The sequence below is a fragment of the Siniperca chuatsi genome, linkage group LG10 (genome assembly GCF_020085105.1).
Source record: "Siniperca chuatsi isolate FFG_IHB_CAS linkage group LG10, ASM2008510v1, whole genome shotgun sequence".
Classification (NCBI taxonomy): Eukaryota; Metazoa; Chordata; class Actinopteri; order Centrarchiformes; family Sinipercidae; genus Siniperca; species Siniperca chuatsi.
In genome coordinates, this window is record NC_058051.1 from 30,813,043 (window position 1) to 30,837,242 (window position 24,200).

Genomic DNA, 24,200 nt, shown 5'->3' on the forward strand with positions numbered 1-24,200 from the left:
TGAATGAATGGACGAACGAATGAATGAACGAACGAACGAACGAACGAATGACTGAATGAATGGACGAACGAACGAATGAACGAATGAACAAACGAAAAAATGATTGGATGAACAAACAAATGAATGAATGAATGAATGGACGAACGAATGAATGAACGAACGAACGAACGAACGAACGAACGAATGACTGAATGAATGGACGAACGAATGAATGAACGAATGAACAAACGAAAAAATGATTGGATGAACAAACGAATGGACGAACGAACAAATGACTGAGTGAATGGACGAATGAACGAACGAACGAACGAATAACTGAATGAATGGACGAACAAACGAATGGACGAACGAACGAATGACTGAATGAATGGACAAACGAACGAATGGACGAACGAACAAATGACTGAGTGAATGGACAAACGAACGAATGAACGAATGACTGAATGAATGGACGAACAAACGAATGAATGGACGAACGAATGAATGACTGAATGAATGGACGAACAAACAAATGGACGAACGAACGAACGAATGACTGAATGAATGGACGAACGAACGAATGAATGGACGAACGAATGAATGACTGAATGAATGGACGAACAAACAAATGGACGAACGAACGAACGAATGACTGAATGAATGGACGAACAAACGAATGAATGGACGAACGAATGAATGACTGAATGAATGGACGAACAAACAAATGGACGAACGAATGACTGAATGAATGGACGAACAAACGAACGAATGGACGAACGAACAAATGAATGAACGAACGAACGAACAAATGAACGAACGAACAAACGAACGAATGACTGAATGAATGGATGAACGAACAAATGAACGAACGAACAAACGAACGAATGAACGCCTCACAGGTGAGATGAGGAAATGAAGGGTGAATTATTGTGACACTGAACAGACAAAATGACTTCACCTCTCTTTTCCTCCTCCACCTTCCTCCCTCTCTCCCCCATCCTCTCCCCTCTCCCCTCATCTTGTTTCTCCTTCTATCTTTACTCATCTATTTTCCTGTCCTCCTCTCTGGCTCCCTGCATCTGTGTCTCTCCCTCTTTTGCTCCCCCCTCTTTCATCCCTACACTTCTCCTTTCTTCTCCTCTTTCACTTCCTCCTCCTTTCCCCCCAAACACCCTGTTCCTCCATTCTCCATCTTTAGTGTCCTCCCCTCCTCTCCTCACTCATTTATCTCTCTCCTCTCCTCGTCCCCTTCCTCCTCTATGCCTCCTTCCTGCTTCTTTCCTCTCTTCAACACTCCCCCTTCGTCTCTCCTCATCCTACTCCTTTTCTCCTCTTCTCCTCCCCCTTTTCTTTCTGTTTCTCACAGCTCCTTCCTTCCTTCTTCTCACCCCTCCTCCTCTCATTTCCTTTCTTCTCTCTCCCCCTTCTGTCTCATGGCTCCTCCCTCTCTCCTTCCATCCTTTCCTCCCTTCTCATCCACTGTGGCTCCTCCTTTCTCTCCTCATCGCCTCCTTCCATTTCATAGATCATCCCTCTCTCCTCCCCCTTCTTCTCACTTAGTCATCGCTCCTCCCCACCCCCTCCCTGCTCACATGCTCTCTCTCTCCTCGTCCCTGTAGCACCTCCTCCCTCCTCCCTCCTCCCTCTGTTATCAGATGAGTCGGTGGAGTCAGTGTGTGTTTGTGTGTGTGTTCAGTCAGTAGCATGGCGTCTCTCAGCTTCCTGCTGCTCAGCACCGCTCTGATCCACACCGCCCAGGTAAGGACGAGTCGCAGCGACAACACATGCAGAGAGAGACTGTGTGTGCTGATGTATCGTCACGGTAACCTGATACAGAATGATGTCGCTGCTGCTTATCTTCTACCTGTCTGTCAACACTGTTCATCACTGTGTGTGTGTGTGTGTGTGTGTGTGTGTGTTCTGATATTCATCTGCTTTTATGTCTGTTCTAGTTTCCATTTGACGTATTAACTATGGATGTATTGATGAGGTTAATCGGTGCAGAGAGAAACAGAGGCATGATGACGAGACTGTGGGTTGTTTGCGTTCAGGTGTGTGTGTGTGTTTCATGTTCTTATATCCCGATGGGGACGTGACTGCACACGGACTCATGGGGACAAACACTGAGGTCCCCACAGGTAGAGACCTTTTTGAGGTTTTAGGGGTTCAAATAGGCTAACGGTCAGGCTAAGGGGCTGTCAGTGACGGTCCCCCACGGGGATAGTGAAACAAACGTGTGTGTGTGTGTGTGTGTGTGTGTGTGTGTGTGTGTGTGTAGGCCACCGCTGTGACCGGAGGAACATTGCGTTATCGTCTCCTGTCACCATAACGACAGGAGACGGTAACCCACGGCAACAGTGCCGTACATTACACAGGTTACAGTAGGTCTCCTCACACCTGCTCTGTGTGTGTGTGTGTGTGTGTGTGTGTGTGTGTGTGTGTGTGTGTGTGTGTGACGCTAACTTTGAAAGTAGATCGCTCTGCGGAAGCAGGCGACTGATTTCTGGTTCACTTTCAGCTGAGGCGATTTATTAATTGTTAATGGGGGGGTGGCCTGCCCTTGTGCATTTTTTGCCCCTTGAACAGATTTTTAGGGGCATTTACTAAACTCTGAAATAATGTACAGTTATTACGTTATTTTGTCAAATAAACACTCAATTTGCGGCACAAGATTTGTTTTATTTGAGAACATAAGTTTCTGAGCATTAAAGTAAATTCCTTTCACTTTAGCTCTGTTACTTTCTGTCTCTTTCCTCCGTCTGCTGCAGAGAACATCGATAAATTGTTGAGAATTATTACATTTTGACGGAGCGTTTCTATTTTAACCGCCGCAGCTTTTCCGGCCTTTACGGCGTCGAGTCAGTGAGTGAGGAACACACACACAGGGAGAGTGGAGACGAGACGGAGAAATGGCGCCTCACGGCGGGCTCTAAAGGAGACAGCGGAAACAGAGCTTTTAATCCAGAACGGACTCTGACGTGTTCGGTCTTCCTGCAGGCAGCTCGACACCAGTGCGTCTCACATGTTCAGAGGCGATTATTAAAAGCAGCAATGTGAAGCGCCGCTACGAGACAAAGCACAGAGCGACTTTTTCGTCCTCCCTCAGAATCGCCTACTGCAGAGACCATCTTTGAAATGATTTCTCTAAAATTGAAGTTTATTTGAAAAGCTTTAGGATGCTCGCACTGCTCGACCTGACGTTTTGCCGGAGTTTCCTGAACGTCGACAACAGAGGTGGTGAGCGCACAGTTAGCGTGACTCGCAGTCAGAAAGGACACGATGATGGGAATAAAACCCAGGTTGAAAAATGCCAGTGCCAATACCATTAGAGACAGATGCTCGTTTTGGTTTAATATTGATTTGTCTCGTGTTTCAAGTCAGCGTTGACTTCTTCAACCACAAAGACACATGAAGCTTTAATTTCTGCAGAAAAATGCTGAATCCTGCAGCGAGTCAGACAGAGCGATGCTCCTCAGAGGACTCATTACCTCCTCCTCCTCCTCCTCCTCCTCCTCCTCCTCATCACCACACTAGCTATAAAGCTCGTCCTGCACTGAAGACCCTGCATCATAAATCTGTGCTGATGCAGTCTGTGAAATATTACTGTCATAAATCACAAGGCGTCTGAGCAGCTGCTGAGCCCCGCTGTTTCTGTTTATCTCTGACAAACACAAAAACACTTCAGCAGGAAATTAAACCCGCTTTACTTTCCACCAGAGTGGATCTGGCACTCAGACATGTTCTGTTTAATATCATCTCAGCACAGAAGATAAGAAACTTAATCAGTTTACAGATTCAAATTCTGCCGGTTAAACTTTGACTATAGAGCTAATCATCACCATCATTATTATATTGTTCTTCTCCTGCTTATATAAAAGATATATATTATATTTTTTTATTCTGGTTGTTTTGTTGCAATCATCGAGGTTAATCTAGAGAGTGAATAGTGAGTTTCTGTATGTGACATATGTATTGTCAAAGTGCTGAATGTGTTTTGTAATTTGTATTCTCTTACGTTGAGGTGAGTTGAGCTCTCTGAGCCACCGTAGATTTAGTTGACTGCCGACTCAATCCAATTTTTCAATTCAACAGGCTTTAGTGGCATGACATTTGACATGTGTTGCCAAAGCACAATTACTATTATGATAGACAATGAATGAAAGGAATGAAACAACAAAAATAATGTGATTAACAATATTAGTTAATAGAACAAACTAGACAATGAAATAGATACGTGAAATAAAGTAATATATATAAGTAATATAAGTAATCAGGTTAGTATTGCTAAATTTCAATGTGATTTTAACAATGCAAGACAAACAAAAACAATGCAAGAGTCTACTGATAAAAGAATAAAGTAAAGAGATGGTAAGTACAAGTATATTTGTTTTATCGGTCTATATATCGCTGTCCTACTGGTTGTCTCTTTTGTTGTGGCAGGAAGTGACATAGTTATGAGCCAACACTGCATATTGTTTCTTTGCCCCCAGACGGACGGGTACTTTCTCCCTTTCTGTCAGACTCCTGAATGTGGGGCAACTGTTTTCAAATTCTGGAAAGAATTCCTGCGTAATATTTCTGTATTTTTGACATTTTGTTAAAAAGTGTAATTCTGTCAATGCCTGTCCTCTCAGCCGTTCTCAGGTTCTCATCAGTTACTGTGGTTAGGAAGTCTGCCGCAGCAACTGTCTGTTTCGGGCCAAATATGTCTCTAGTTTGTGTTGTGAGCATGCGATATCCTTCCAGTAGGGGATGTATTTTTCTTCTTCTTTGGTTATAATTTGGTCAGGTCTAATCTTCTGAGTGATGGTGTAACTGCCCTCCGGCTGGCTGGGGTTTGTGATGTCAGAAGGTGAAAGGTCAGCCGGCCCCAGGCCCAGTTGGCTGAGGGGAGTCCTTTCAACTCTTGTTCAACTCTTTATAACGGTAACAGGCAGGGTCACTCTTCTCAATATGGCTCCAGGATTTGATCGATCGTTTTTGAATACTTACAAGTAAAGGATGTTGGTCTAATTCAGCGCCGCAGAGTTTCCTTTGTACCCGCAGAATACTTTTGCAGAACTCTGCAGGGTTTCATTTGGATTTTTGTCCCATTTTGTCATTTTGTAGTAATGGGCCCCATACCTCACCGCCATACAATGCAATCGATTCTATAACTGATTTAAATATTTTGAGCCATGTCCTAATTAGAATTTGGATTTGAGTTCCTTCGCAGCAGAGCAGAAGTTTCCTGTGGAACTAATTTGTAAACCCAGGTAAGTACAGGTATTTGTTTGTTCTATTTGGGTCCCAGCTATTTTAAATGTTGGGGTGCCGACTCACTGTTCAGACTGCTGACTCACTGTTCAGGCTGTTCAGACTGCTGACTCACTGTTCAGACTGTTCAGGCTGTTCAGACTGCCGACTCACTGTTCAGACTGTTCAGACTGTTCAGGCTATTCAGACTGCCGACTCACTGTTCAGACTGCTGACTCACTGTTCAGGCTGTTCAGACTGCTGACTCACTGTTCAGACTGTTCAGGCTGTTCAGACTGCCGACTCACTGTTCAGACTGTTCAGACTGCCGAATCACTGTTCAGACTGCCGACTCACTGTTCAGACTGTTCAGTCTGTTTAGACCATACTGCCATAAATCAGTCAAGCTCATTGATTAACTTCAGACAGTGGTGTGATGGAAACAGGTGGTCCTCAGTACAGACATACAAACGTTGAATGTTCAGGCTGTTCAGGATCCTGACAGGATTCACCCTGATCAATAACTCTCTGTCTGTCTGTCTCTCTATCTCTTCTCTTCATCTCACTCCATCTTTCTTTCTCTCCTTCACACCGACCTCACACACACACACACACACACACAGGACCAATCAAATTACTGGAGAACAGCTCGTTATGCTGCCATGGCAACAGCATGTCTCCCTGGACACTGACAGCACACACACACACACACACACACACACACTCTCAGGCTTAATGTGGTGTAAATGCTTTAGCTGAAAGCTGCAGTCGTCTCTTCAGCCCGACGCTGTGCTCAGGTTTAACACACGATGTAATACAAACAATAAATAAAATGGAGGAAAACGTCCTCGCTGTGTCAATGCCTGTAACAGCAGACAAGTAATGTGACCAAAATGTGAAGCTCGGTTTGTGTTTGTTTCTTGGTTCTCGAGATTAGTGAAATGGTCCAACAATAGACCTCATACACAGCAGACATTTTGTCTCGTCACAGCAGGAAAAGCACAGGTGGAATTGATAACATTAAAAACAAATGCATTCCATTTAGGTGAGCTAGTTTCAGGGTCCTGGTGTTGTGCATGCTGGCTCACGGTCATGGCTTACTGGGACACTTGATGGAACTAAATTATCGTTGACAAAATTTGTTTCACCTGTGCTTTTCCTGCTATGACAAATCAAAATATCTCCCGTGAAAAAGGTCTATGGTGAATGTCAAGTATCTACAGTGGTGTGAAAGTGTTTACCCTCCTGATTTCTTATTTTTTTGCATGTTTGTCACTTAAATGTTTCAGATCATCGAACAAATTTAAATATTAGTCAAAGATAACACAAGTAAACACAAAATGCAGTTTTAAATGAAGGTTGTTATTATTAAGGGAAAGCAGAATCCAAACCTACATGGCCCTGTGTGAAAAAGTGATTCCCCTAAACCTAATAACTGGTTGCTCCACCCTTAGCAGCAACAACTGCAGTCAAGCGCTGCACTTGCAGTGAGTCTTTTCCAGCGCTGTGGAGGAATTTTGGCCCACTCATCTTTGCAGAATTGTTGTAATTCAGCCACATTGAGTTTTCTTTAAGGTCATTTCCTCCACAGCGCTGTAAAGTTTGATTATCACAAACGCTTGATAATAACAACCTTCATTTAAAAACTGCATTTTGTGTTTACTTGTGTTATCTTTGACTAATATTTAAATTTGTTTGATGATCTGAAACATTTAAGTGTGACAAACGTGCAAAAAAAAAGAAGAAATCAGGAAGGGGGCAAACACTTTTGCACACCACTGTATAACGTTAATTTTCACTGCTATGCAGACGATACTCAGCTTTATGTCCCCCTCGGACCCAATGATTCAAACAACTTGGCAAATGTTTTATCCTGCCTCTCGGACATTAAGTGCTGGATGTCACAAAACGTCCTCAAACTAAATGATTCTAAGTCAGAATTCCTGTTGCTTGCCCCAGCCAATATCACCCCTGCTATCCAGTCCAATCCTGGTGACCTAACACCAAATGTGAAACCCTCTGCCCATAACCTAGGCGGGATTTTTGATTCTAACTTATCTTTTGAGAGCTAAATAACAAAAGTTATGCAACACAGCTTTCTTCAGTTAAGGACTATTTTAAAAATTAAGTAATTTCTATCTCAAGCGGACCTGGAAAAGATTATTCATGCTTTTATTTCATCACGCTTGTTACTGCAGTGCCCTTTACGACCCTCCTAATCAGGAAATAAACCAACACACTGTAGAAGGCTCTTGTAATGTCCCTTTCAGTCCTTAAAGAGGCAATGTGTAAGAATTGAGACTACTCTCCACCTGTCAATTTCATAATCCAAATCAATACGGGGCAGCATGTCATATATCAGGTCATAACTGCTGCTAGCTGCCATTAGCTAGTTAGCTGACTGAGCATCAGAACCGGAGTCGGGCGAGCAGGCAACGGCAGTGGATGTTTACTTAATTAAACATGATGTGCTTGATGGTGTTATGACTGATTTAACTTGAAAGCTCAGCATTCTCGTTGCCCTTTAGCTTCCCTTTTTAACATTTATTCACCCAGAAAAAGCTAATATTTCTCTGTATAATATGACCTCCTCTTTCTGTCAGCTGCTGTGTGTCTGCAGTGTATTTACAGATTTGGGATTTTATTTGTTTACTTTTCAGATACATTTTCAACATACATGAATAACACTAGCTAATAACAATTTAACACTACAATTTGTCAAAAAACACAATTTTTATTGGGGACCCACTCAAATGACCACCTGTGGGTCCCGGGGACTCACAACACTGAAAATCTATCAACATCACTGTCACTGTATACTGTATATAGACATGTATGCATATACTGTCCATAATCATCCACTCCATGTATATCCATTCAATATGTATGGCTTTGCATTATTTGTATTGTTTACAACTTACAGAAACATAACTTAAAGAAACATCTTGTAAATAGACATTTTGTTTTTGTTGTTAGTCATTGGTGCTTTTTATATATATTTATATACAGTATATATTTATAGATACACACTTAATTTTTCACATACTTGTACATAATAGTCCAGTCTATTCTTTACCTTTATTGGTTCAGCTTTGTTGCTCTTAACTGTTATGTCTATTCCTGTGTCAGTACATTGAGAGCTATGAAAAAAAACTGAGTCAAATTAATTGTATGTGTTCACATACCTGGCAAATAAAGCTGATTCTGATTCTGAACTGGAATCAATATTGGTAGATACCCCAGGTTTAGGTATCGGAATCGGTATCAGGAGAGAAAAGGTCGATTACATCATGCAAAACAAACAGGCGTCTTTTTCCCCAGAGGGAAAACTTCGTATTCAGTAAAGGAGTCCAGTGTTCCTCTAACAAACATGATTTGTATTTTCATACAACGTATGAATCCAAACATCATAGTCAGGTACAGGTCATTTAGTAAATGTATACACTTTGTAGAAAAAAAAGTGTTCCCAGAACCACTTAGACCCATGATCCTGAAACCGGCTCAAGTATTTGTACAGCAAAAGACAACTGTAGGTGGTGGTAAAGGCGGCAGTGGTGTATGCATGTGGACATGTGAGTGTTTACTATAATTGGTGGTCAGGCAAAAAAGACAAATGCACAGTAATAATAATAAAAATAATATAAATAATAATAATAAAATAGTAAAAAGTTAATGAATGGAGGACAGGTAATTAAAAAGTGTACAGTCAAAAAAGCTCCAGAAGTCAGCGTTGGGAGTCACCTGATTGGGATATCATTTCATATATTCTGGATGTGATTTGGTTTGAAGAAGTGATGTTAATTAAATCTGATGTTAAGGAAAGAAGATTTATGTCAATGGACAAAATGTTTACTTTTTTTTCCAATGGAAGATTTGATTTGTAGATATTCAAAGTCGTGATGACTTTGATTGCTGTACTTCTCTACCAGGTGATAGGAGAATAACACCTTGGTCTAATTATATGTTTCAAATGTGTGATGGGGAAACTTAAGTGGCTTTTTGTTGAAAAGAAAGTCAGGGTTGTTCCAAATAGGACTGTAGTGTGTCGATCTGAGATTGGTGTTCTGGGATTTCACAGTATTTCCACCAGGCTGTCAGAGTCGTTTTTATTGTTAATACTTTGAAACAAGAGTGCCGTTTGATGGCCTTTGACTGGCTGGGTAAGTCTGAAATATTAATTTCTTTACAAAGTGTTTTTTCTATATCTATCCATGTGTTATCTGACTGGTTGTGATGCCTCCACTTATCTATATAGCAGAGTTGGACAGCCAAGAAATAATGGAGAAAATGTGGGGCTTCTAAGCCTCTTTGGTTTTTTGGTTTTTGTAGGATTGCTAATTTGAACCCAGGTCTCTTGTTTTGCCAATAATATTTGGTGATGATGGAGTCTAAATTTTTAAACCACTTGAGGGAGGGTTGAATTGGAATCATGAAGAATAGATCATTTATTCTAGGGAGTATTTTCATTGTAAAAGTAGCTATTCTGTCCTCAATAGATATTGGTGAGTTCATCCAGCGTTGAAGATCATCTTTTATTGTTTTGAGCAGTGGGGTGAAGTTGAGCTGGACCAGGTTTGTCAGCCTTGGGGAAATGTGAAGCCCTAGATATGTCATGTGACCAGTGCATACTGGGATAGGTGATGTACGGGATGCCGAATCCCAGCTGTCGATCGTTAGTGGGAGGATAGTAGATTTGGTCCAGTTAATAGAGTAATTGGAAATTTTGGAGAAGGATTCAATGATCCTGATAGTTTCTCGTAATGACGAAGGAGGGTTCTGTAGATACAGCAAAATGTCATCTGCGTAGAGGCTGATCTTATGATGAGTGCTGGGTGTCTGAATTCCTTGGATGTTGATGTTTTGGCGAATGGCTGCTGCTAAAGGCTCAATAAAGATGTTGAATAGAGAGGGGGAGAGGGGGCATCCTTGCCTAGTCCCCCTGTGCAGTGTGAAATTTTGGGATGTTTGGCCATTAGTGATGACAGTGGCCGAAGATGAGATGTACAGAGTCCTAACCCAATGAATAAATGATTCTCCAAAGCCAAATTTCTCCAATGTGGCAAATAGAAATTCCCAATTTACCTTATCAAAAGCTCTCTCTGCATCAAGGGAGACTATGATGGTTTTGTTTTCTGGAGAGATGAATAATGCATTAAATTGAACAGTCTGCGTGTATTATTGTATCTACCGTGTCCACCTTTAATAAAACCGGTTTGATCTGGATGGATTATGGAAGGAATCACATTTTCTAGTCTGTGAGCTAGAGCCTTACTTATGATTTCTATGTCTGTGTTGATGAGTGAAATGGGATGGTAGCTGGCTGGTAGAGTGGGGTCTTTGTTGGGTTTCAAAAGAGGTGAGATTGTGGCGGTTTTCATGCTTGTTGGTAGTCCAGCATTTTGTTTTATTTCAGATGTCAGTTTGTGAAAAAGTGGTGCTAGGATGGTCCAAAAGTGTTTGTAAAACTCAGCAGGGAAGCCATCAGGTCCTGGTGCTTTGTTGTTTGGCATTTGATGGAGAGCACTGGAAAGTTCGTCTGGTGTTATTGGTGAATCAAGTGTTTCTGTTTGTTCATTGGTGAGACGTGGAAGGTTAATACTGTTAAGAAATGAAGTGATGTCTTCTTGATTTGTGTCATTTCCTGCTGAATACAGGTTTTCATAGAAGTTTCTGAAAATTTCATTTATTTCTTCCAAAGACTGTGTAGGCGTCCCTGCTGAGTCTTTGATAACTGGGATCATTGTTTTTTCTTCATTTAGTTTCATTTGATTTTTCCAGTATTGACGAGATGCATCACTGTACTCCGATGTTACATCTCTAAGCCTGTGTTCTGTTATCTTATTCATTTTTTCATTTAGTTGGTCATTTTGTGTTTCCTCTGATGGGTTACAAGGGTTGTTGCTCTCTAATTCTTTAATTTTCTGTTCCCTACTGGCTTCTCGTTCCTCCTCTTTCTTTATTTTTTGGTCAGAAAAATATTTTATTTTGTCTTTTAGTACTTCCTTACCTTCCTCCCAAAGGAGAGTTGGTGATTTCTCTGGAGAATCATTTATTTCCAGGAAGGATGCCCACTCTCTTTTAATATAATTGTCAAATTCAGGGTCTTTTAGTAGAGATGTGTTAAAGTGCCATCCAGTGATGTGTTTGTGTGGGCCTTCGCTATTCCATATTAGTGACACAGATTTATGGTCACTGATAGTAGTGTTGTGAATAAGTGAGTCTGAGATATTTGATATTATAGAGTTGCTGGTTAAGAAGAAGTCAATTCGTGTACGTGAGTTGTGAGGCTTTGAGAAGAATGAGTATTCTCTAGCAGTTGGGTGTAGTAATCGCCAAATATCGCCAAGAGCAAAATCACTCATGTACTGTTTTATTGTTTTTGTTTTATTGTATAGTTTATTGCTTGAGTTGTTTGATTTGTCAATTGATGGATCAATAACTGTATTAAAGTCACCTCCAAGTATTATGGGGAAGTGGGGGATACTGGAGAGTTTGGAGAAAAACTTGTGAAAAAAGGATGGGTGATCTTTGTTTGGGCCATAAATATTTCCAATGGTTACTGGTTGATCATTGATTAAGATATTAATAATAACAAACCTTCCTTCAGGATCACCAATTGTGGTCTTATGGACAAATGATATATTTTTGTTGATTAGGATAGATACACCTCTTTGTCTTGTGTTGTAAGGAGCAGAAAAGATTTGGGTGAATTGTTCTGATTTAAATGTCTTAGAGGATTCTGCAGATAGGTGAGTTTCCTGTAGTAGGCATACATCTGCATCTAGATCCTTCAGATGATTTAGTATTTCTGTCCATTTTTTCTGAGTACCAATGCCGCAGACATTCCAGGTTACAAATTTGAGAATGTTACAATGGGGCGGCTGTGGCTCAGGTGGTAGAGCGGGACGTCCACTGATCACAGGGTTGGGGGTTTGATCCCCACCTCCTCCTGTCCACATGTTGAAGGGTCCTTGGGCAAGACACCAATGGTGTTAGTGTGTGAATTGTTGAATGAGAGGCAAATTTATGAAGTGCTTTGGATAAAAGCTGCTATATTATGCAATTTAAAGGTTCTTATGAGGGGCCAGTTTAATGCTGACAGATGTTTGTGTGTGTTGTGAATGAGTGTGGATCCTCCCTTTGACAATGTGTGGTCTGGTCTGCAAGTTGTATAATTTCCTTTCCACACAGTTCAGGGTCTCATCATCATCCTGGCTCTGCCCAGATGTGAAGACAGTGTTGGTCGGCTGCAGGAGCTGAGCAGTGTGTTGCTGCCTCCTCCACCTCAGAATAAATTCTGTTCTCTAGAACAACATCACACCAAATAGCAGTCAGTTTAAAACATGCAATGATGAAAAGAATTATGTTTTAGAGGAAACACGGGTTTTCTCTTCACTCACCAGCAGTCCTCGGCCTGTAGAAATAATTCAACAGTCGTCCACCATCAAACCGGGGAGAGCTGAAGTCTGACACCGAGGAATTTGTGCTCCCGACTCAAACAATGCCGCGAGTCTCGACAGGGCTCAGCTTAGAAAAGGAAGTCAGTCTGTCTGAACACAAAAAGGAAAAACATTTCTTATCATTTAGAACTGAAACGATTAGTTGATTAATCCATTAGTCAGTCAACAGACAAATAATCAACTATTGTAATAATCGATCAATCGTTGAAGTCATTTTTTAAGCAAAACTACACAAACTTCTCTTCTCTTCACAACAGCCTAATCAGAGAAGCATCAAAGCAAAGAGACAAAACCTTCCAACTGACAAAGAGCTAACAGCTGTGAACACACCTGAACGGTACTTTAGATCTGAGCGAGTCGCCAAAAGATTCAGCGCTGTCAGGAGGACGGACGGAGCTGCAGCAGCAATAGCGTTGGCATGAGGGCAGCGATGGTGAAAGCTCACGTTATAAAGGCTGCCTGGTACACCTGTATGAATGTGATTGGATGTTACTACTCAGCTGACCAGCATCAACGAGCCAGTGACAGAGCGTAAGCTAAACATCCGATGAAAACGTCAGTCAGGTGACGAACCAGGAATCAACGGACTAACTGCATTCCATCTGAGCCGAATAATCACTCTGCATTAACACAATGACAAACGGAGCAGAACCTGATGAACTGGAGTTTCCTCTTTCTATATTAAACTCCGTATCCTCGATGAGTAACCACAACACACAGCAATAACAGCTAACTGACATGTAGCTCAGGTGTCCTCAGGTGTCCAGATCAGAGACGGGAGGCAAAGGGCTCAGCGTCACGGTGACTCTGCTGCAGTCAGAGTGCACACGTTGTGGTGGTTGACTCTGTTTTTGTTTCCCAGTTTCATAACTCACAGTGATCACTGCGCGACATTCGTGGTTTTGCATTAATTTATTCCAGTTACTAACTACATTTTACACCACTATCAGAACGTTTTACTGACAGCAAACTTCAACACTAATGTCCTGTTTGTTGAAGCAGCCACAGCAACTACACAGGCAGGAACGCTGAAGTCAAGCGTGAATACTGAAAGGAGACGAAGAGGCATGTGAGCCAAAGATGTCAGCAGTTCTTCATACAGCACTTTCTAATACTGCAGGGCAGTGAGGATGCAGCCAGTTCATGCAGCAGACAAATGTACACGCAGATTTTTAAGCACATTCAACCAGTGTTGGACCTGCTCGTATGAGACAGCTGTCACAGCGTTAGTCACTGTTAGCAGAGACTCCAGTCTGCAGTTCACACACTTCACCGACGAACCACCGAATTCTACAGTTACATTAGGCTAGATGATCAGAGACGGTTTGTGTTTCACGTCTCCACTTCTGTCTATATTCACACACTCTCTCCCTCTGTCTCTCTTCGGGGAGTTGGTCAGGTGACGTTTAAACATCATTAAATAATTCTCTGCCAAACCTCGAAATTTCAGAGCAACCTCTAGTTGTTAGAACTATTTTATAATCAAGAGCTATAACCAAGTCACATATCCGATTGTACAAATGATCTATTAGTTTCACTGTACAGCGAAGAAATTCTGTTCTCTACAACATCGAAGTTTATGTTTTAGAGGAAACACGGGGTTTCTCTTCACTCACCAGCAGTCCTCGGCCTGTAGAAATAATTCAACAGTCGTCCACCATCAAACCGGGGGAGAGCTGAAGACCGGCACCGAGGAATTTGTGCTCCCGACTCAAACAATGCTGCGAGTCTCGACAGGGCTCAGCTTAGAAAAGGAAGTCAGTCTGTCTGAACACAAATAGGAAAAACATTTCTTATCATTTAGAACTGAAACGATTAGTTGATTAATCCATTAGTCAGTCAACAGACAAATAATCAACTATTGTAATAATCGATCAATCGTTGAAGTCATTTTTTAAGCAAAACTACACAAACTTCTCTTCACAACAGCCTAATCAGAGAAGCATCAAAGCAAAGAGTCAAAACCTTCCAACTGACAAAGAGCTAACAGCTGTGAACACACCTGAACGGTACTTTAGATCTGAGCGAGTCGCCAAAAGATTCAGCGCTGTCAGGAGGACGGACGGAGCTGCAGCAGCAATAGCGTTGGCATGAGGGCAGCGATGGTGAAAGCTCACGTTATAAAGGCTGCCTGGTACACCTGTATGAATGTGATTGGATGTTACTAGTCAGCTGACCAGCATCAACGAGCCAGTGACAGAGCGTAAACTAAACATCCGATGAAAACGTCAGTCAGGTGACGAACCAGGAAGCAACGGACTAACTGCATTCCATCTGAGCCGAATAATCACTCTGCATTAACACAATGACAAACGGAGCAGAACCTGATGAACTGGAGTTTCCTCTTTCTATATTAAACTCCGTATCCTCGATGAGTAACCACAACACACAGCAATAACAGCTAGCTGGCATGTAGCTCAGGTGTCCCTCAGGTGTCCAGATCAGAGACGGGAGGCAAAGGGCTCAGCGTCACGGTGACTCTGCTGCAGTCAGAGTGCACACGTTGTGGTGGTTGACTCTGTTTTTGTTTCCCAGTTTCATAACTCACAGTGATCACTGCGCGACATTTGTGGTTTTTGCATTAATTTATTCCAGTTACTAACTACATTTTACACCACTATCAGAACGTTTTACTGACAGCAAACTTCAACACTAATGTCCTGTTTGTTGAAGCAGCCACAGCAACTACACAGGCAGGAACGCTGAAGTCAAGCGTGAATACTAACTTGGTAAACTTTAGGAAAAACTCACCTGTGCCATTTTTGTACATTTATTTATTTTGCAGGCCAATCAACGAGCTTGTTACAGTTAACAGACTAGCAAACAGACAACTGCGCAGTATTATGTCTTGAATGAAAGAAATTCAGAATAATATTCACTTTTATATAAATAATAATGTTAAAATAACATCCAGTTTAAACCAGTTCAGACCTGTGGAACATGATGAAGACGAGCTCTGATTGGCTGCTGGTCACCTGCAGGTGTTACTGACTTTAATGAAGTAGAACATGTGATGACACACACACACACACACACACACACCCCCAGTACAGATCACTCTGTGTTATATAATCAAAGCAGAATAATAAAATGCAGAAAACTAAATCAATATATATAAATTTTATACCCTGGCAACAGAGAATCCTGCTCTCTGATTGGCTGTCAGCTGTCTGAAATTACTCCTTATGAACGCCACAGTGCACTAACATTTACTGGCCGCCATTTTATTACAGTGTCTGAGCTCTGAGTGTAAATGTCTCTGCTAGATACAAAACAAAAAGAACGCTCCTCAGCCAGCGGTGCTTTAGTGTTATGTTACCTTCTACTCCACCACATCTCAGAGGAAATGTTGTACTTTTTACTGCACTACATTTATCTGATAACTTCAGTTATTATCAGATTAAGATTTTACAAATAAATGATCAGTTTTTATAATATGATAATATAAAGTAGTTAAAGAAGCTCCTCCTCCACCAGCTGTAACATTAATATGCTGCTTGTTTGTTAATGCTTCAGTAATAATTATTAAAATAATATGATAAATATGATATTATAACACTCTGAAAAGGACCGTTCTGCCCAACACGCACTTTTAAAGGTCCAGTGTGGAACATTTAGGGGACTCTATTTGCAGAATGTACTTTTATTGAAGTCAACTCTTGAACGCAGGACTTTTACCTAAGTATAATATATGAGTACTACCAGTGTCCACAGCTTGTACACTACTTTGTGCTAAAGTTGCTGCTGTGTGTGTTGGATCTGCTGGTTGTGACACAGCAAAAATCAGACTCAATAAATACTCATCGACTGGAGGAAAACAGATATATATATAGCCACATTCAGAGCAGAGGCTGTTAGAGCAGCACATTAATGAACATGGTGTCACATGTGTTCTGTCCACATACTTTTGGCCATGTAGTGCAGCAGGGTTGGATACTGCAGAGCGGAGGCTGAGTGGGAAACGACTCATCGAAAAGATAAAACTTTATTCATCATAAAATGATGTCAGACTGCAGGCACTCTGTGTTTGTGTGTGTGTGAATCAGCTCTGACTCACAGGAAGTGATGATGATGATGATGATGATGATGATGAGGAGTGGGAGGTGAGGAGACTGAACAGGATAAAAATTCTTCTTCTTAGTGTTCGTGTTTACCTGCAGAGGATGATTTGGGATTTTTGGAGATCATATCAAAATTACAACTTAAATAGTTCAACATTTTGAGAAATATTCTTATCATGTTTCTCTCAGAGTGAGAGAAAAAAAAATCCACCTACCAGCAGCTGTAAAGCTTTCTGAGCAACAGGTGAGATCTCATTAGTTTAATCTGTACAAAACCTGAACTGTAAAACTACAGTTTGTGGTTTCAGGAGGTGTTATGTGTTGGAACTATTTCTTGCCTAACAACAGTGTATCAGTCCACCCAGTGCTTGTGTGCTGTGTCTCTACTCTGGAAAGTGACAACAAGTCTGTCACCGCTGTTGTTCATCAAGATGTTTCAGCACAAACTGTTGTATTCAGTTCAGGAGGTGGACCCAAGTGCAGACAACACGCACAGAGATGGTGGAATGACTTTATTTACCTACTGTGAAGGAAGACAAAACAACTGAGGGTGGCTGAGAAATTCCGGTAAGTGTCCAACAAAGAGTAACCCATGAGAAGTCCAACAAAGGGTAACCCTTGAGAAGTCCAACAAAGGGTAACCCATGAGAAGTCCAACAAAGGGTAACCCATGAGAAGTCCAACAAAGGTAAACCACGAGAAGTCCAACAAAGGGTAACCCACGAGAAGTCCAACAAAGGTAACCCATGAGAAGTCCAACAAAGAGTAACCCATGAGAAGTCCAACAATGAGTAACCCATGAGAAGTCCGACAAAGGTAACCCATGAGAAGTCCGACAATGGGTAACCCATGAGAAGTCCGACAAAGAGTGACCCATGAGAAGTCCGACAAAGGGTAACCCATGAGAAGTCCGACAATGGGTAACTCATGAGAAGTCCGACAATGGGTAACCCATGAGAAGTCCGACAATGGGTAACTCATGAGAAGTCCGACAAAGGTAACCCATGAGAAGTCCGACAAAGAGTGACCCATGAGAAGTCCGACAATGGGTGACCCATGAGAAGTCCGACAAAGAGTGACCCATGAGAAGTCCGACAATGGGTAACTCATGAGAAGTCCGACAATGGGTAACCCATGAGAAGTCCGACAAAGAGTGACCCATGAGAAGTCCGACAAAGAGTGACCCATGAGAAGTCCGACAATGGGTAACCCATGAGAAGTCCGACAATGGGTAACTCATGAGAAGTCCGACAATGGGTAACCCATGAGAAGTCCGACAAAGGTAACCCATGAGAAGTCCGACAATGGGTAACTCATGAGAAGTCCGACAATGGTAACCCATGAGAAGTCCGACAATGGGTAACCCATGAGAAGTCCGACAAAGGTAACCCATGAGAAGTCCAACAAAGAGTAACCCATGAGAAGTCCAACAAAGGTAACCCATGAGAAGTCCAACAAAGAGTAACCCATGAGAAGTCCAACAAAGGTAATCCATGAGAAGTCCAACAAAGAGTAACCCATGAGAAGTCCAACAAAGAGTAACCCATGAGAAGTCCAACAAAGAGTAACCCATGAGAAGTCCAACAAAGGTAACTCATGAGAAGTCCAACAATGGGTAACCCATGAGAAGTCCAACAAAGGGTAACCCATGAGAAGTCCAACAATGGGTAACCCATGAGAAGTCCAACAAAGGGTAACCCATGAGAAGTCCAACAAAGAGTAACCCATGAGAAGTCCAACAAAGGTAACCCATGAGAAGTCCAACAATGGGTAAGCCATGAGAAGTCCAACAAAGAGTAACCCATGAGAAGTCCAACAAAGGTAACCCATGAGAAGTCCAACAAAGGTAACCCATGAGAAGTCCCACAAAGAGTAATCCATGAGAAGTCCAACAAAGAGTAACCCATGAGAAGTCCAACAAAGGTAACCCATGAGAAGTCCAACAAAGAGTAACCCATGAGAAGTCCCACAAAGAGTAACCCATGAGAAGTCCAACAAAGGTAACCCATGAGAAGTCCAACAATGGGTAACTCATGAGAAGTCCAATAATGGGTAACCCATGAGAAGTCCAACAAAGGGTAATCCACAAGGAGAACACAGAGGCACAGGGAAAATGCAGGACTGAGGCTCAAACACAGAACTGGTGGGGACAAATGCAGGACACATGGTACATCGACAAACTGACACTGAACAAACGAAAAACTCAGACTAAATACACTCAGGTAGGGAGGACAACGAGACACAGGTGCAACTAATCAGGGCAGGGCAAACTATCAAAACTGGAGGGAAAAGCAAACAAAGACTGGAAGTAAAACCACAAGACACATGAGGAGAGGAGAACACTTCAAAATAAAACAGGAAATAACAGGACAAAAATTTCCCTCAGATATTTCAGACGTGGAACTAAAGAAGATGAAAGTGCCAGAAAACAAACCCTCACGTGACCGACTCTGCATGACGTGAACACGGCATGAGGCGGCAAAAGAACGCTAACAAAGTAAACACTATACATCGTTATTAAATGCAGAGATGTTTGTGTCCAGTTCAGCAGGTAACAAGTCGTTCATGCTCAGGTAGTGACCGTCCTTCTGTTATTGACCTCTGACCTCTCTCTCTCTGTTTCAGGCTCTACCTGCAGCTCGCGGCGGGGGGCGTGGCCTGGATGTCTCAGTGAGTGGAGTCAGACGCCAGCGCAGAGACCTCCGTAACCTGCTGCCTTATGAGGAGCAGATGATGTCATATCCTGCCACTCAGGGAGGAGGCAGGGCCAACGACCTGTACTATCAATCAGATGACTGGAGGGGGCGGGGCTTGGACCAGGCCCTGCAGCGATTGGTGGAGAGGGACCAGAAGCGGGAGCAAGAAGAGGAGCAGCGAGCAGGTTGGAGGGCTTTAATCATTTCACACACGACCAATCACTTATTTTCTGTAAATATTACGACTTTTTTCTACATTATATTTTTCTCAAAATAGTATGACTGTTGTTTGGAGAAATAGAAAATGAGCAATCAAACGTGTCCGCAGCTTACCTGGCTGCTCTGCTCCGCCTACTGAGCGAGGCAGAGAGCGCGGGATTGGTCGGCCCGGGTGACGTGGAGGTGGTGGAGGAAGAGGAAGATGAGGAGGACGATCAGGCGCCACCAGGGGACTTCCAGGGCCCGGCCCCTCCAGACTACGATGAAACGGGGCGGGGGCTGAACATGGGGAGACCCCCAGCTGCCTGGTGGGGCCTCCTGGAGCCCCAGCTGGCTCAGGCACTGCTGGACAGGTGAACGCCGCTTCCTGTTTCTATTTACACCAGCGTGACTGGGGTTGAGAACATTGTAGTGAATCTTAATTCTTCTGAATCTCTTCTCTAACCTCTTCAGGTTCAGTATTTGTCAGTAGTCAAAGTTGTGAATAATAACCTGTAACCTGTGATTGTCAGGATGGAGCCTCAGGTGGCTCAGACGCTGCTGGAGCGAGCGAGACAGGAGAGACTTCAGCAGGCTGGACGAGTTTCATCAGGACTGAACGGAGGAGGAGACCAGGACACTCTGAGGTGATCCAACACTCACATACAGACACTCAGTAACATCCAAATTAATACATAAATAATAAAAAATCAGTACAAAATAATATATTCATATTTAAAATACTTTTTTCTGGACATACTACTTTTTTTACGTCTTCATTATCGACACATTACGTCTTCCTTCACATACAGAGACATGAGCTCTAACGTACCTGTCTCTCCTCCTCAGACGTCTGGTTGCTAGGTTACTGTCCAGCATTGGCCCTAACAACGCCCAGGTGATCTCCTCCGGACGCCGAGCGAGGAGGGACCTGTCTGTCGCAGCAGTTGAACCCGTTAGCTCTGCCCACAGGAGAACCCGCCGTTCCCTTGACAACGTGGCTCCTCCATCACCTAGCAACGACCCCCCTCTGCTCAGAGTGAAGAGGCTGGAGGAGGAGGAGGAGGAGCTCCACCCCCCCACTGCTGGGCTGCAGAGGATGAAACGCATCGATACCATGGCAACAGCAGCTGTGGAAGAACTGAATCATGGGAGTCGTAGGCGCCGGAGGAGAGCTGCCCTGAACTACGACCCCCAAATACTGATCGATCAGATTGTGGAGTACATGAGGGAGTAAGAAGAGAAGAAAGGAGGAGGAGAGGAGAGAAGAGAGAGGAGGAGGAGAGGAGAGGAGAGGAGAAGAGAGGAGAGGAGAGGAAAGGAGGAGAAGAGAGGAGGAGAGGGGAGGAGAGAAGAGAGAGGAGGAGGAGAGGAGAGGAGAGGAGAGGAGAGAGAAGGAGAAGAGAGGAGGAGGGAGAGGAGAGGAGAGCAGAGGAGAGGAGGAGAAGATACTGTAGATGGAGGGAGGAGGAGGAGGAGGAGGTGTATTTTGTCGTTGTCTTTTTATTTCCTGTAATTTTTTTTGCTGCTTTTGGTGAAAATGTATCTGATCAGTCGTTTGTTGCTAAAATGAAAAAAAAAAACAGATGGAGGAGTGAAGTGGGCGGAGCTTTAGTTTACAAAATCTGTAATTTCATAACAAATTCCTTCAAGTTTCCTGGAAAGTTTCCTGGAAAGGACGACGTAATTCGATACAGAAACATGAAGATAGAAAGATGCCAAATAATAAACGATCATTGTTCTGACATTAATTCATGAATAGAAACGTAACATTGAACTGGATTTCTTTTATGAAAAAGTAGTTTTCAGTTTTCTAGATTTAATGTGTGACTAACTTTAACTGATCGAGTGTCTCAGTAAATAAAGACGCGGCTTTAAAAACGGCTTCAAACTAACTGGGTAATTCAAATGAATGCATTTAAAAATGAAGATGAACCAATAAAGTTTTCTTCATACATCACAACATGAATATGAAATCGACATCTCAAGGTAAATCTGCGTAAACTGATACAGGTAGCAACTATTTTATTTTTCTGACATTTAAAGTAAAACTATGTCCAGAGCTTATCTATGTTATAGATATTTTGAGGCTGAAAGAAAGCTCTGGATCAATAATAACTTATTGTGTGGAGCACCTGATAATATGGATCCATCACTGCTAACAAAGTATATCTGAGGACCTTTTTGAAGAAGGATTCTTAGATTTATTGTCTATTTACGAAGCAGCTTGTCAGCATGGACACTTTTAAAATCCTACTGAAGTGAATGCTGAATTTGATTAATACTGATGTGTAAATCATTGTGTCATCTGCATAGATACACTCAGCAGACTCTAAGGATTGACCCTTGTGGGACGCCGTTCTCTCCGTTAACCAGCCCTGCTCTGCAGGTCAGCTGAACATGCTCAACTTGTACTATATGAAAAATAATATGAATTAATATTTATTTGGGTTTAAATTGAGCTTTGGAAATGGAAATGAACAAACTAATAACTGTCTCAGAACTCTGTCTCTATTTGACCTATAATTAGGACCAAATCACCTCGTTTTTGCAGGAAACTTTCTCATTAATACATAGTTTCCCCCAGTTTGGTCAGTGGAGTGGCTTTAAACACTACAGTACCCACAATCCTCAGCAGTCGTTTGCAAAATCCAAGAAAAATCAGTTCAAATTTCTAAATTTATCCATCAGTCAAATCAACCTCTAACTTCACCTGGCCATCAGCTGCCCGGCAACACAGTCTGAAGCTCTCTGATTGGTTGTTTCTGACAGCAATGGTTTCTGGGACTTGCAGTTGACCCCGCCACTCTCTGCTTCTCTATAAAAAGGTCACAATTTTAAAGAATTACCGTTAAAAACAACTTCACACTGACTCCATGTTCCCTCCTCCAGTGTGAATCTGTTTCTGGAAAAGACAGACAGTTGATGGACAGTGACCGTAACCGTGGCTACGGCTCATCAGCTCTGTGATTGGTTCGTTCCTGTTGTGTTCATGTACTTCAGCTTGTGTGCAGCAGCTCTGTCGGTGTGATCACTCGTTTGTCTGTGGTGAAACAAAAACCTTTTCTTTATCTCACACTCTGAATTAAAGTCAGTATCCACCACAAACTGTCTGTTTGCTTCTGTCTCTGCTGCAGAAACACAAAATATTCAAGTTTTACACACAAGTTTTTAAATCTTGTAAACTTTCTGTTCCTGATGAACATTTTCTAAATGCAGCTTTTAATTTTATTTGCAGGCAGCTGCTGGTTTCAGACGATCAGCAGGGATGTGAAGTTTACAGGCTGTTCCTGTAAAGGGTTAAACCTTTAAAAACACAAATATGATGTCGACTAAATGATCTCACCTCAAGGTCCACTTAGTAGGTGTTCTGGAGTTTTCAATCACATCACATGATCTTCATCGTGTGACATGAGGAGAGAATATGGTGAAGACAACTGGGTGACTTCATCTGCTGATGAAGATTGTGTGATATGATCTAAAGCTCCAGAATAGCTACTAAATGGACCTTGAGGTGAGAGTATTTCTATCAGCTGCTGTTTTGAAGGTCATGAAAGAAGTTTGAACCTCAGTAAATATGAAGCTTCAGAGTAGCGTTTCAGAGCTGGCGGTGATTTAAAACTGACTCAGACTTGAAACAGCTGCTCTGTGAAACAGGACTTACCTGGTCAGGTAACTTAAGCTAAGCTGGAAACATAATTCAACAGGTAACATCTTCAGGTAACGTCAGTTAAGCGAGTTACATCGCCTAAACAGGTAGCTTTACTTGAGAAGGTCATTTCATCTGGTCAGGTAAGATCATCAGGTACCTTCAAATAAACTGGTGACATCAATTAAACAGGTAACTTTACCTGGTCAAGTACTTTTACTGCATCAGGTAAAATCCTCATCCCTAAAACAGGTAACCTCACCTGACTGAGAGACTTATCGTCACTGCTCACCATGAATCCCTCTCACTGGAGACCAAGTCAGAAATTTAGGTGTAATTATGGATTCTGACCTAAATCTCAACGGACACATCGGCTGCTGTCACCTCAGAAATATCTCCAGAACTACAAGCAGGACCTTGAAAATCTTCATGCATTCATTTTCAGTCGGCTTGACAGTCAGACAGCTGCAGCTGGTCCAGAATGCTGAGCCAGGTTCTGACCCGGACTAAGAAAATGGACACCGGTGCTGAGATCGCTGCATTGGCTTCCTGTGTGCCTGTTGCTTGTTTATAAAGCACTCCAGGTGCTGGTCTGCTTACTGTTCCCAGGTCAGAGCAAACGTTTCTGTTCGCCAGGACTCTTAGAGAAATCCTGGGCAACACTCACCTGCACTGCAATATTTAGCTATTTATACTTTCTTATTTTCTAGTCAATCTGTTTTTAATGTCTTTCTAACTTTTATCTTGTGGATCTCTTGTCTGTACTTTTGCATTTTTTTGTTTTACTGTTACTGTATTTTTTATTCTGTTAGAAGTTGCCGGGCAGCAAAGTTAGAGCAGCGTTTAAGAAATCCTCCCTGTGACATTTGTTTGTTTTCTCTCAGCTTTATTCTGAAACAGCTGTTCTGTGGACCAGGACTCA

At 42.3% G+C, this 24,200-nt stretch overlaps 1 protein-coding gene and 1 long non-coding RNA gene across 2 annotated transcripts; one reads left to right on the forward strand and one right to left on the reverse strand.

The window, feature by feature from the left end:
- The first annotated feature begins 1,580 nt into the window (after positions 1 to 1,580).
- Positions 1,581 to 22,737, forward strand: pcsk1nl (proprotein convertase subtilisin/kexin type 1 inhibitor, like). Its single transcript, XM_044211023.1, has 5 exons — positions 1,581 to 1,737; positions 19,361 to 19,616; positions 19,760 to 20,003; positions 20,163 to 20,276; positions 20,479 to 22,737. Exons 1-5 carry the CDS (start codon positions 1,684 to 1,686, stop codon positions 20,864 to 20,866), a joined length of 1,056 nt encoding a protein of 351 aa, XP_044066958.1. The 5' UTR covers positions 1,581 to 1,683; the 3' UTR covers positions 20,867 to 22,737.
- Positions 19,905 to 20,259, reverse strand: LOC122883006. The gene is made up of 2 exons (XR_006379520.1): positions 20,143 to 20,259; positions 19,905 to 20,041 (listed from the first exon to the last, which is right to left on the reverse strand). It is a non-coding gene; the product is annotated as an uncharacterized LOC122883006 (long non-coding RNA).
- Positions 22,738 to 24,200: the final 1,463 nt, after the last annotated feature.